General features: G+C 37.6%; 1 protein-coding gene across 2 annotated transcripts in view; it reads right to left on the bottom strand.

Annotated features, from left to right (window-relative positions):
• Nucleotides 1-1,549: 1,549 nt before the first annotated feature.
• Nucleotides 1,550-14,753, bottom strand: part of LOC134357469 (poly [ADP-ribose] polymerase tankyrase-1) — a 127,983-nt gene continuing 114,779 nt past the window's right edge. For both annotated transcript variants that reach the window (XM_063069080.1, XM_063069081.1), the window contains 4 exons: nt 12,465-12,570; nt 10,378-10,564; nt 8,814-8,970; nt 1,550-6,042 (listed from right to left, as the gene is read on the bottom strand). In XM_063069080.1, the coding sequence (XP_062925150.1) occupies nt 5,956-6,042; nt 8,814-8,970; nt 10,378-10,564; nt 12,465-12,570 (537 nt within the window). In that variant the 3' untranslated portion in view covers nt 1,550-5,955. The remainder of the gene's footprint in view (nt 6,043-8,813; nt 8,971-10,377; nt 10,565-12,464; nt 12,571-14,753) is intronic.

The following is a 14,753-nucleotide window of genomic DNA, read 5'->3' as shown; positions in this document are numbered from 1 at the left end:
GGTTTTCCTGTGGTGGAGCTATCACCCTGGCAAGGGTGGACACATAGACAACTCCCCACCAGTCAACCCCTTCTTCACAGGTGGAATAGCAAGTTGGATCGATCCGCCTGATCGATCCTCCAAAACCCACTTTCTCTGCGGGTACAACAATGCTCCTTCAGTGTCCAGATCATGTGTCCTGAGGTCTGTATCATCTGACCTCTCATTTATTTCACCAGGCTGAGCATCACCTGTCATTCAAAGAGTCCCTCCCTCCTTTGTCTGTAAAGGAGTACAAGCAGGCAACAAGTCCTTGAAAGTAACATCAATAATCTGCCTTTGGTCACCATAGGAACTTTCGGGCTGCTCGGTGCTGTCTCCAACTCCAAACTCAGTAGAAATCCAAAGTTACTTCCAATGCCTTAAAGTGACAGTCCAACTGTTAATCTTCATCTCTCTCTCTCTCTCCTTTCCAAACAAACCATCAATGATGAATGTCTCTCTCTGTCTCTCTTCAAACAGTTAATAGGGGCACTCCAGGATCCCCTCACAGAGAAAAGATACTTGAAGCAGAGATTGATAAGTTCTTGATTGGTACTGCCCATTAATGATTACAGGGAGAAGGTGAAATAATGGGACTGAACAATACGAACAAACCATGATTGAAAGGCAGAGTAAACTTGATGGGTCGAATGGCCTAATTCTACACCTGTATCTTATGACCATATAACTTCATGGAACGGGGACACCCCTTATTAGGGAGAGATCGCGCCTGTGGCACGTCCAAATACCGGGTGAACGAGTAGTCTTTGGGGTACTGCAAGTCTGTGTCTTTATTGATGCTTTGTTGCATGCTTGAGACCTCGGTGGGGTGGGGGAGGTGCTGACCCTTATGCATGGGTGGGGGGCGCTTTGGGGTTCTAACAATTAACTGTCATTCATTCTTTGGGGCACTCCTGTTTTTGTGGATGTTTGCAAAGAAAAATAATTTCATGATGTATATTGTATACATTTCTCTGACATTCAATGTACCTATTGAGATTCATGTAGGATTAATGTCAATAGCTGTTTGATGGTTGGTGCAGACATGGTAGGTCAAATTGTTTTTCCTGCTGCCTTTCTCTAGAACTATTTCTTTGAATGAAGAATGGTCAGAAAACCTGAACTTTGGAAACAAAACAGGAGAATAAATTATATATCCTAAACTATTTAATTTTTTTATGGTCTTGCACCTTCTGTAAAGCCAAAAGAGCCATTTAATAAAATAATTGAGATAATAATCCTGTAAACAAAAATAAAGTTGAATCCAGAGCTGGATCAGTCTTTCTGAAAGTTATGTGAGATTGTTCCTTCAATAAATCTGATCCTGAATTGTACATTTACATAATCAAAACTCACCTTCAAGAAAGTCAGCACCTGAAACGTACAGAAATCATGTGCAGTACTTCTGTATTGGGAAAGTTAATTTGTATCTTAAATTTTAAAAAATCTTGTTTGGAGGAAGACATACATTGGTACTTTTTATAAACCAGTGGAAAAAATGACAAAAAGTTAACAAGTTTCATCAAGTTGGCATCACTGCAGTTTATTAACAGTTACTTCAGTACCACACACATCACAACTCAGTACATCTTTACAAGTCAAGCCTTACACACAGCTGTACACTCCAAATTATGAAAATAATCAGAAACTTAAATGAAAGGAGAAAGAAATACCTGTATATCAATATTCCAATTACAATAAAAAGTTATTTATACCAATCAAGTTTACAACTTTCCCATCCTTGTTGGTGTAGACATATTCACATTTCCAACATTATTTTCACTGAAATTACTACCAATACATTTACAAACTAAAATACATATGTACAGTCTCCATTTTTTTATACGTACAATTTCAAGCCACTGGAAAAGTAAATGGCATCTATATCTATATTAAATTACTTAACACCCATTTCAAGTGTTTGCTGGCAAAAAACATTAGCACCTTATATTGACAAAATGTGCATATTAAAAATACCATAATTACAAAGTAAAATACAAAGCAGAAGGTCACTTGATTTATCAAGTACAATACATAATACATTCTGTGACATACTGTAAATGGTAATCTAAAAATGTAATGATAAGGAAAAAACAAATTAATCTAAATGGGGGAAGAAGTTGAAATAAGGAAAAGATAATGCATTTGAAATTAAGTAGTTAGTGTTACAAATAAGGATTTTTTTCCCCTTGTATTCCAACATATTTTTTAAGTGATAACCATGTCAATTTACTAAAAGGGAGCTGAGCCATTAAGGCAACCTGTTTATAATTGTTAATTCTGTGGGATGTGCTTGGAATGATTCAAATCTAGAAAGAATTCACAATCTATGCATTGAACCATCAACCACACCATTTTACAGATTAAAGGGTACACACACTTAATTTTCATATAATCTGGGAAGACCTTGATGTTTTCGACAGGAGGCTATCATATTTGTTAATGTTAAAGAAAAAATATGAAAGAAGCCTATATTTCAAAAGAACTTGCAGTGCTAATGAAATCTTATTCACCTTTAAAATTTTTATTTAGCTTCAACTGTCTGTTAGTTCATGTAACCTTTCTTCTCAGCTGGAGGGTGGTAAAACTATAAGGAGTAATGATCTGTGCCCATTGTCTTGTATAATACAGCAACTGTTGTCCACTCATTACTAAGTTCTTGTAAGCAAGCAAAAAATATTGCTACATGTGCACTCTCAATATTCCAAAACGCAAGAGAAATGCTAAAACAGGACTTGTTCTAAAATGTGATTATCTATGCAAAATATAAAATTAATAGATGCACACTGTAGCATTAATCTTGAACAGTTAAATACAGGAATAAAATAATTGTGCAAATAAGGTCATCACACCAAAGCCATACTAGAGATGTCTTCTATAAAGCAAACTATGGGGTAATTATTCATACTGTGAAATTTAGGCAGACTCCAAGAAATAAAGCTTATATCACACTTCTGACCACAATGCAGGCAAGCTTTTCTTTTCAATGCTCACGTGGGCTAATTTCATATCTAACAAGCTGGCCAAATACTGAAACTGACTATATAACACTAAATAAAACAGGTGGAAAACTAACAAATAATGACATTGTGCAGAAATGTGTAAAGAGCATGACTTTGAGAAGCACAATTTGGCTTTAGTTTTAAGAGTCAATCATAAATTGCGTATTGAAGGTAGCCATGAAACTTGGTGCAATGGCAGAGGTGTAGCTGGTCCTTCTGCACATCAGATGCAACAATCAGTATAATACTAATCATAAAATAAATCTGAGAAAAAGTAGCAAGGATAGCAATGTGAAGTTTACACAAAATAAATTTGACCTCATCACATAGCTTCACTGCAACATGTTTGTAGATTAATGCACCTATTTTCACAATAATTTATTGCAACAAGTTGCAACTTAAAATTACTTTTCTGAAAAGAATTAGCCCTGAATAGCATCATGACCTTGTAGAGTGATAGCATATTTAAATGAACATATTTCTTAGGGAACTGAATGTCAATCAATTCCATCTGTTTAGTGTTTTTCCAACTATTAAAACTCCCAGAAAGCAGAGATTTTCAGAACAAAATAGCCATCTACATCATCACCATCATTTGACAGTTCATGTAATTCAAGGTAAGGCTTGCTATAAATTTGAATTGAATATTATGAAATGTTATTAAATTTAACATTTTTCAAATGCATTTCACATCAAGTCACACTGCCTACTTTCTCCCCCAAGTAAGTCACATTTAGAAACTCAAAGTGAAACCGCTTCACAAATAAATCCCATCTTTCAGAGCTGCAGATCATTAACAATTCTACTGTTCTGATGCTGTTGAGGTTTCCTTGTTAATGACAAAACCAATCACAAGAGGATGGCGATGCCTTTTACAAATATAAGGAATTGTCAACAAATTGTGATTAATCCAATTACATGTTCAAGACTGTGAATATTAAAGTTACGAAAATGCAAAAAGAGAGAAGTCATTTGCAATGACACCACTCCAAAGTGATTCAAAATGATTAAATCAACAGAATACACATAGTCAAGTTCAAGTATACGTTTAGAGTCTGACACCACAAGGCAGACTGGATAACAAGAAGCAAAATAGCAAAACACACTAAAAGCAGAGTGCAAAAACTAAGTAAAATATGATAACAGATAAAACATTCAACGACACAACAATGTAAAGGGCAAATTTGCTTACACACTGCAAGCAGCTAACAGCTTGAAGTGTACATGGACATCAACTCTGCTACATGTGGAATTAACAGAGCTATGAATGGAAAATAAATCTGATCTGGACCACAGTACTTCTCCCTCCCTTCCAATATCTATTTAATTGTTCCTTCTTAAAAACATATCGAACGGGTTCCTATAGTGCAGTGGGATATTAAATCTAAGTACGTGCACAGATAAACTATCAGCTAGATTCAAACAAATAGCATATAACATCATAGAACCTGCTACATAACATGAGATAATCTGCACACTCAAAAACATTGAATTAATTCCAGTAAATTAAGTACCACATTCTAAATTACCTTCTCGTGTTGCTTTAGAATGCTGAATTCTATTATGTTTCTGGAAATTATGATATTATTCAACAATGATGATTTTGACAATGACAATGATGCCTAAGGTCAGAATGTGTGTCAGCAGCATTTAAAAATTTAAAATCAGTATAACTCCATTTTAAGGTTCATTATCTTAAAATGATGGAATACAATACTCCAACGATATTCTGTTTTCATGTTCACAGGTTTTATCATCCTAATAAAAGGTGCTACAACAAATTACAGTCTTGCTACACACAACCATCTGAAAGTTTCATTCATAAAGCTCAGAGGATTGCAGGATTTGCAAAGTTTTACAAAGCGAGCTGGATTTTTCATTTATAAATATTTAATACTCCTCGGCTGCAGTAGAAAATATCAAGTCACTTTTGCTCCACATATTCACTTGCAAGAGGATAATCAAGCTGAAAGCAACGAAGCATTAGTCTGCAACTTACTTTAATCTCTCAGTACTGCTCATGAGCCATTGCTGGCACCTGCTGCTGGGCGACAATATTTACCCACGTAATGGAGATTAGCCATTAAACCGGAATTGTTTTAGACAATAAAATGCACATTTTTCATGTAAGTTACATAGACTGTCAAAATTTAAATTCAGATTATATAAAACTGCAAAACTTCCATTGTTTATCCAAATTAATTTTCAAGGCATCCAATCTTTAAAGCTTGGTAAACCAAATGCTAATTTTGGAAGGCAAATCCATGGAAGTTACTCTCTAGAAAATTCCAGTATGTAATCGAACTGACATGTAAATAAAGAGTGTTATGCAATACAGTGAGCCATTGAGTTTTAGCATCACTTATTTGGCTGAATTACTACTGTAGTACTACTGAATTACAGTATATTTTTATTTATTGGCTCCCATTAAGCAATTTAGTCCTTTTATGTATTAGGCCACTGATTTTTTTTATGGCTGGTTTTGTAATGACAAATCTGGTTATATCGTTTGGCTGATTAAAAAGTAACTGACTATAGAACAAGTATCATCAGTTGTAGTGGGAACCATCACCATCAGGCAAAGAAGCCACTCAGAATTGCATTTTAAGCAGTACTTCAATGCTTTCAATTAACAGCACTTAGAAGGTTCAATTTATTTGAAAAAAACAAAGCGAGAGAGAGGGATGAATAGCAGGGCAAAAATAAAACAAATACTTTGTAACAAAAGAAACAAGTAGCAATTTTGGAAAGGAAGGGGCACACAACCACGGGTTTGGTGTTGATGTAAAATGTAGGTTTCCTTAGAGGGGGAAAAGAATTAGAAACTGAAACACCAGTATAATTTTCTGAAGTTCTCTCAAATAAATACTGTTACAGTCTAATGGAAAGGCATTCATCACAAGTTCATTTTGGTGCCAAGGTCTGACTCGTACTACGACTTCTGTTCACTTGCTGTTATCTGCTGTGATGGACTTTCTGGCTTCAGAATCTGGTACGTGATGAGGTATTCTGGATAGGCCTGGGTTAAAAAATGCAAATGTTACGATGACTCAAAAACAAATGAACAAAAACAGTGCACAAGAAACTCAAAAACCTCATTTAATTAATTAAATCTAAGGCTGAATTTTCCAAAGAATACATCCAAATCTGCCAAGTAAATAATGTTAAATGCGTTCAGGCAAGAACAAAATGTTAAAACATCTCCTTAAGTGCCACTGTCAAGCAACCTAACTTTGTGATTAGTCTATGACAAGCATTTCCTAAAGAGTGGGTGAACACAGTGGGAGCATTCATTTCATAATAAACACTGCAAACACTAATAACATCAAGTTCTAACTAAGAGGGAAACACTGACCAGAATACATGGAGGAATTATTCCTTGACTGATCTTTGGAAGACTCACTTATAAATTTCGAAGACTACAATAACGTCACTAACAAACACATGTCCACACTAACTGTGTGCCCAAGTCTAGAAGAGATCCACTGTAGACTAGTTAATACTATAGTTACTAGTCTGACCAAAATGTTACTAATAGGTGATGCTTAACTGTGATCTGTCACAGGACAATTAGTTTTGAGTATTTTTTATTGGTGAGTTGAGTATTTCAGAGAGTGTTACATCCATCTAAATGTGTTATCAATTCAAAGCCAAAAAATTCTTCACATAACAGATTGTATCATGCTGGCTATAGTTGCAGGATCCATAACTCCATTGACTTCAAAGGAATTTACAGTGCACAGATTTAGTAAGTTAATTTTTTTTAATGAAACCATAGAAAAACTACAGCACAGAAACAGGCCTTTTGGCCCTTCTTGGCTGTGCCGAACCATTTTCTACCTAGTCCTGCTGACCTGCACACGGACCATATCCCTCCATACACCTCCCATCTATGTATAATGATTTAAGATTGTAAGTGATTTAGTTGTTAGTTACATCTTTAACTGTTCCAATTTCAGAAATATTTAAGTAGTATAAAAACTATTAAAGTGACACAGATTTCAACAGTGGCAAAGCTATGAAGTTAAATTTTACAGGTTTTTGGCTTGTAACTATGTAGAGGCCCAGATGAAACTTCACCCAGGATAGGCATAAGTCACAACAAATTGCCTCATAAGAGGATCAAAAGCCACAGTATACTTCATGACGTGCTGAAATCATAGTAAACTACGAGACTCAACACATTCAACAGCCTTAAATTTGGCAGAGATTGCACAAAATGCCATATTGAAGTGCCTCATATATTAAACCTTTTCACAACATGGGCTGATGTCACACTAAACTAGTTCTTGAAATCAATTAAAGAAGTACCACAATCTGATGTGATGGGCAGAGATAATCAACCTAACTTTTTGAGCTCTACAGATATTAAACCACTATACTAGCTGGGTTAGGGAACAAAAATACCTCACATCATGGGTTAAAGACAAACTACCTCACAAATTAGTAGTGGCAAAATTAAACAACCCACTGAAATGTAATAAAGTAATTTTAAACATTCTTATTAGGTGGACTGAAGTCAGAAGGTGGATTATTTCACAAAATGGAGATCATTAAATTCTCATCCTTAAATTGCCAACAGGAAATGGACAGAGATCACATCAAGTTATTATCTTAGAAGTCAAATTAAACAATCGTATAAGGCAGGTAAACATCAAATAAACTGAGGCTAGTCATATTGCTACTAACTCAATAAAGGCGCACATCAATAAGCTACTTCAAAGGTTATGTCATCTTATGAGATGGGCTAAAATGCATGATTACTTCACATGGTAACATTAAATTTTTATGTAATAAGATGGCAGTTCATTAGACACATTTAATAAAGACAGAGATATACTAAACTTTGTCATGACATGACTCAGCCTTAGAATGCTACTTGAGTTGGGCAAAGAACATATTAAATCAGATATGCAGCACAGTACAGGCCCTTATCCTTCCTCAGTCTCCACACGCTGCATCTACCTGTATTCCGACTGTCCTATGCTCTGACCTATCACTACAGTTCTCCCTCCCCCCCGCCCTGCCAAATGAGTAAAACCCACAACAGCTCAAGTAAATTTGCCTTCAAGAATATCAGTCCCCTTCAAGTTCAGGTGTAACCCATCCTTTTTGCACTGGTCATACCTTCCCCAGAATGGATAGAAATTCCTCACCCACACATTCATCTGGCAAATCATCTTATTCTTACCCTCATTTGTACGTGGCACAGGCAGCAATCAGAGATAACTACACTTGAGGTCCTGATTTTCAGCTGCCCTCCTTATTCTCTCGAGGAACTCATCCCCTTTCGCAGCTACAGTATGCTGTTGGTATCAATATGTACCACAACTTCTGGTTGCTCACCCTGCCTCCTTCGAATGCTGTTGACCCAATCCAAGACATCCCTAACCCCAGCACTGGGGAGGCAACATCACATCCACAGAATCTACTGTCTGCTCCCCTAACAACCGAATCCCCTATCACCACTGCATCATTCCTTCCCCCGCCACTTCCCTTCTGAGCCACACAGCCAGCCTGAATGCCAGAGATGCAGTCGCTGCAGCTTTCCCCCCACCAGCAGTATCTACAGTGGTACACTTGTATCGACAAGGAATGGCTCAAGAGCACTGTCTGCCTGTTCTCTTTCTCTCCTGACAGCCACACACTGCAGAGTAGGGGTGACTACCCCTCTGTAGATCCTCAGTCTCCCATGTTGAACCAATTTTAATAGCCATTTTTTGGTATTCATTCACACGTTTGAACATTTTAAATAGCTGGAGAGTGTTCAATTTCCAGATGATTCAGTACCTGCTCTCCTCTATAGATAACATACTCTGCGTAAGCAAGTCCATTGACACTAGGTCTTCCAATCACAGAATGATGTCCTGGTGGGGCATGAGCCATCTTCATTGCACTGAACTGTAGAAATGACTTCCCAAGTGTAACTCTGCAGAACAGCATCTGCCTGCAGTCAGAAAAAGGTGTTTTTTTGAAACAAATATACATGGGCAATATTACATTAATCAACCATGGAAAATGTGGCATAAACAGACCTAACATATCCTTTCAGCATTATTTTCTAACATTATGCACATAATGTATGCAATACAATGACCAGATATGTACTTGCCTAACTTAAGCACAATTTGGGAAAGTTAAAAGAACTCGTACAGTAAAATGCTAATTAAAACTTAATCAAAGGTATGATGATGTGGGTGAGTGGGACTGAAGTATTTTTAATTTAGAATTCAGATCAGAGGGAGGGAGTCAGTAGACATGCTCAACTGAAACAACAGACAGAAACAAAAATCCAAACTATTTCCTTTACCATATGGCTGACTATCCAGATAATAGAAAACTTTTCTAATTACATGTTTGTCACAGAGAAATGGTTATATCTGTGCCCAATGGAGACACCTACATGTGTCATTTAATGCAGCATTGATATAAACAATCAAAACAGGAACTGCTGGAGGTAAAAAGCAGGCCCACCAATAGCTGAAAAAGGATAAAAGCAGGTATTTAACATTGGTTTTTTGACTAACAAATAGAATGAGGAGGATCATATCAAAATCATGCCAGGTGTGGAGATGGTTTTGGATTATGCTAAATTGTCTAGAACATAAAACAGCTTACTGCCATTTAATTCCTCCAAGATGAAAAAAAAAAGGAAAACTGGTCTCTCTACAAATTTTATTTTAATAAAAGATGCAACAAGAATTTTATTTGATGATGAATGTGTGGAGAGGAGACCCACTCACTTCTCCTGAAGAAATTAATCAAGCTAATTTCATAGAATGGGTCACAATTACTCTTGAATATTGTCATACCTGTTAATTTGTGATTTATTTTGACTGTTTAATACAACAAACAAAAAATATTGATTGGAGTAACTATCTGGGTACGCCACAACTTTGTGTGGATTGAGATCACAATCTTGTACTTCTGGCACATGACCGCAAGAAACTGTGGATACAGGTCAGCTAATCATGGAAACCAGCTTCATGGATTGTGTCTACACATCTCACTGTTTCAATAAAACATCCAGCATAATCAAAGATCCCACTCACCCCAGACATTCTCTCTGCTGCCCCCCTCCCATCGGGAAAAAAGTTTGAAAGCATATACCACCAAGCCCAGCTTCTGCCCCATTGTTAAAAGACTATCGGAAGCATCCCTGGTACAATAAGATGGACCTTGCAACTTAAGTTTACCTGCACTGCATCACTTTATTCTGTCATTTTGCTATCATGTACTAGCTCAATGCACTGTTGTAATGAATTGATCTGTATGGATAATATTCAAGACAAGTTTTTCACTGTACCTCAGAATATGTAGACAGAGTTGAAACATTTACTGCACCAGCCTTTACCTGTGGCATATGTAACATGACCGATCCTTATGAGTTGGACATCCAGTACCCCCTCCAATACCATAGACATACTGATTGCTTTTTGAGGAATTCTCTGCAAAGTAAATTCCTGCACCAAACATCCCACCGATATAGGCATGCCTTTCATCAAACCCTTTATAAATGATAGCATTGATGAATGGAGAACCTGGAAAGCAAATTCAAAATTAAAGTTTGCTTAGTATGCACACTATTAAAATAATCCCAACAATATGTAATAAAAAGTAATTTGTCCACTCTGTTGCCTATCCAGTACCTGCAGAGATTAAGTAACTGAATCAACAGCTGAAATATAAATAGATGAACAGAAGAAACAGGAACATAAGCACAGGCCGTTTTGCCCCCTGAATCTAGTCTGTCCTTCAACAAAATCTTTGCTGACCTACTTCATATGCACTTATATCTTTTGAATCTTTTAATACCCATGAGCCCATCAGTTTAAACACAATAACCCTCTTCTCATTGTTCCCATCAGGAAAGAGGTTTAGAAGCCAGAAGACATACTGAGCGATTCAGGAACAGCTTCATCCTGCTGCCATCTGATTTCTAAATGGACATTGAACCCATAAATACTACCCCACTACTTATTTTTTTCTTTTGCACTACTCATTTAATTTAACTATTTAATAGGCATATATACTTAATGAAATTCTGTTTTGTCCTCTCTATATTTATCATGTATTTCATTGTACTGCTGCCATAAAGTTGAATTTCAGAACAATGCCAGTGATATTAAACCTGATTCTTCTTCTTCTGAATAACCATGTCCCTGAAACCCCCCAGGGTAGAGAATTCTAAATATTCACTCTCCGCTAGGAAGAAATTTAACTCATCTCAACCTTTGCTCCTATTTCTGATACTGACTCTTAGTCCTAGATTACGTAGCCAGGGGAAATGTTATCCTGTCAATCCCTATACATGTTCTAATGCAGTCACTTCTTATTAATCTAAACTCCAGAGAAAAAAGGCCTAGTCTATTAAGTATTTTTATGATACATCCACCATCATTATAGTCAGTTGCAAGAATCCTTGCTGCATTTCTTCCAGACACCAAGTAAACCCATTTTTAGTTATGATGGCCAAAACTGCACACGATGGTCTCACTAGGCCCTATATAACTGTAGTACAACTTCTTGGACTCAAATCCTCTAAGAGTACCATATGCCTTCTTGATTGCCAATTGTAGCATCACATTTAACTCACTGTCTTGTAACGATTCCCAATTTACATTTCTCACATGCATTTAAAAGTATTTCAGCATTTGTCTTCACTGGCTAAGATGGATAACTCACGTTTTCTCTCATCGTGCATACCCATGTTGGTTGCAAAATCATTGTGTGTGTTTGTATTCCCTTGAAGCAATTCTGTATCCTTAACGTTACTCACATGTCATCAGCAAACTCTGAAAACTTGTACTTTATTCCCTCAGTCATATCACCGATGATAGATCGTGAATATTTGTGGCATACACACAGACCCCTGTAGTATTGTTAGTCACAGCTGCAAAACTGAGAAAGACGCTGTTTTCTCACTGTCAATCCATGCTGGTACGTTTCTAACCTGGTTCAACAACCTTCTATGTCAGACCTCAAAATAAAACCTTGTGAAAATTCCAACATACCACATCCACTGGTTCTGCATTTACTATTTTGAATACATTCTCACAGAACTCCAATAATCTACAGCTGCTCTGTTAAAACATGTTACTTAGGTGCCTTGACAGCACTTCCCTTATCAGAGGTGTAAGCAATTACAATCAGTTGAAGTGAAATGCTTTAAGACCTTTATGAGCAGTAGAATAAAATGCAATATTTTCTTCATTTTATCTTTTGGACTTTGAGTTAATTAGTTGTTTTATATTGGTGTAAAATTGATGCTACATTTTGCATACATCTAATCTGCATAAACTGGACTGAAGTAGCTTTGCATGCTTTAAAGAAAATTGCAGAGTAAGCAATCAATATAAAAAATGAACACTGCTGAATTGTGGTTTTCCTTTACATTAAGCACGCAAACCCTATTGTATTTTAAAGCTTTCACAGACTCACCGTGAAAGAGCATCCTTTCGTTGTGATGATTATGGTTTTCCTCTGCTACCTCCTTCTGCCGGTGAATGAATCGCTCCCTAAGTTTCTTGTTCACAACTTTTTGAATCTGCAAAATATTTTTTAAAATATCATGGTCCAAAATAGCAGAGCAACCTGTAATTAAACTAGATGACACAGCTCCATCCCTCACCGCAAGTCAGTACACACTCCAGATGTAGCAGCAAAGGCCCGAACCACAAAAATTAAGAACTTTACTACAATAGAGGAAGTGTCCTTTTCAAATATGGTGTCTTTGACTACTCAGCTTTGGGACTTGGGTGTCACAAGCAAAGCCAGTATTCACTGTCTACTTTTTGTGTAGTATGTTTTAGTTTTGAATCAAAGCAGCTTGGTATACCTTGGCACAAGCTAGGAGGCCAGTTAATTAACAAACATAGTCATGTGGATTTGGAGTCACAATCAGGCTAGACCAGGCACTGGGAGTACTACTTCCCATAAACAACATAGTAAACCAGTTTCACTTTTAATCATCAGCTTATTCCCAGTTTTTAGTTCCCTTAACTGAGCAAGAGAAGGGAGAACTAATTGCAATGTTCCCTTTTTGACACTGAAATAATTAAACTACTTTCGCAAGCATAATGGACAGGCGAGACATGGTACAGGCAGAAGTACGGATCTATGAGGAAGAGAAGCGGATGTCAAAGGCAGTGGAACAACAGTCCCAGGGCGCCTAGACAAAATGGGATCTGCCTAAGCGCAAGATCTCATGGGCAGTTATGGAGACTGGAGCCCTTCTGTATTTCCTTCCTCTTCTTTCACCAGTACATCTGCACACATGGGGGCTGAGAGAGGACCCAAACTGTAAGCTCTGTGGTCAAAAGGGGACACTGGCTCAGATACTGTCCGGGTGTAAAACAGTTCTAACTCAAGGACGGTATAGGTGGTGCCATGATAAGGTGCTTCTCGCTCTTGCTGATATACTAGAGCGGGAGAGATGAAAGAAGAGGACGGCTGGCACAGATTTGAGGAAGGCCATCACCTTCATCAAAGAGGGAGCCAGGCCTTTCATAATTAAACAACCAAAGCCCAATCTGCTGCTAACGGCCAGGTCCTGGGAGATGAGGGTCGATGTGGGAAGGAGGTTGCAGTTCCTGGATGTGGTGCACACAACCCTACGCCCGGACATTGTACTGTGGTCAACCGAAGACAAGAAAATAATTCTGGTTGAGCTGACTGTGCCGTGGGAGGAGGGATGGGAAGAGGCCCACGAGAGAAAGGCCTTGAAGTGCCAGCCCTTAGTGCAGGAGTGTAAAGACAAGGGATGGCAGGCATGGTTGTTCCCTGTGGAGGTCGGCTGCAGAGGTTTCCCAGCCAAATCAGCATGGCGGTTGTTGTCAGATCTGGGCCAGGATGAAAGGAGCAAAAAACAAGCATCTCGTAGGATGGGGGAAGAGGCAGAACGAGCCTCTTGTTGGATTTGGAGTAGGCGAGAGGAAGGGAGCTGGAAGCCAGGAGCAGACGGGCAGTGATTTGGCCACCACTGTCGGCCCACCAACTGGAGAGTGTTGTGGTTAAGGGTCGAAACACTCTGTGAAGGTTGGGAACCACCTGATGACATCTGCTCCTGGCTGAAGGCTATGGTTACCTTATAAGGTAACTGGAGAATGCACCCTAACAGGTGTATGTAACAAGCATTGCTGTAGAATTGGCTGCAATGTTACTGGTTATCCACTGACAAGCAACAACTGTATGGTAAATTTGTTATTAACAGATGGTGCCTGGTGCCCTCGTGCACAAGTAACTTAGTGCCCTGATACCTATGCACAAATCTGGTCAAAGTAATCTTCAGCTTCTTACAGGAAAGGAATATTTTGAAGATAGGTCAAGCTAGAGTGAAGGTGAATAATTTGGGAACATCTTATCTATAAAACTTGAAGTTCAAATAAGATAAAAGCATGTATTTAACCATTTGTTTTTTTTTAAACAAACAGAATGAGGAGGATAATACCAAAACCATGTCATGTATAGAGATAGTTTTGGATTGCACTAAATTGTCTGGAACATAAACAGTTTACTGCCATTGAGCAAGAAGTCTCCAAGAGAATAAAAGGATAACTGGTCTCTCCACAAATTCTAATTTAATAAAAAGATGCAACAAAAATTAAAATGTGGCCAACAAAAAAAAAGTGAAAATGAAGCTTTTTCAGTGTGTAACATTAAGAATTTTATTTAAATCTGATTTGGGATAAAAAGGACTTGAGGTGGAGAAGACATTTACTGAGAGAAGAA

This window comes from Mobula hypostoma, chromosome 16 (genome assembly GCF_963921235.1).
Source record: "Mobula hypostoma chromosome 16, sMobHyp1.1, whole genome shotgun sequence".
Taxonomy (NCBI): Eukaryota; Metazoa; Chordata; class Chondrichthyes; order Myliobatiformes; family Myliobatidae; genus Mobula; species Mobula hypostoma.
This window is presented reverse-complemented; position numbering and strand designations above follow the sequence as displayed.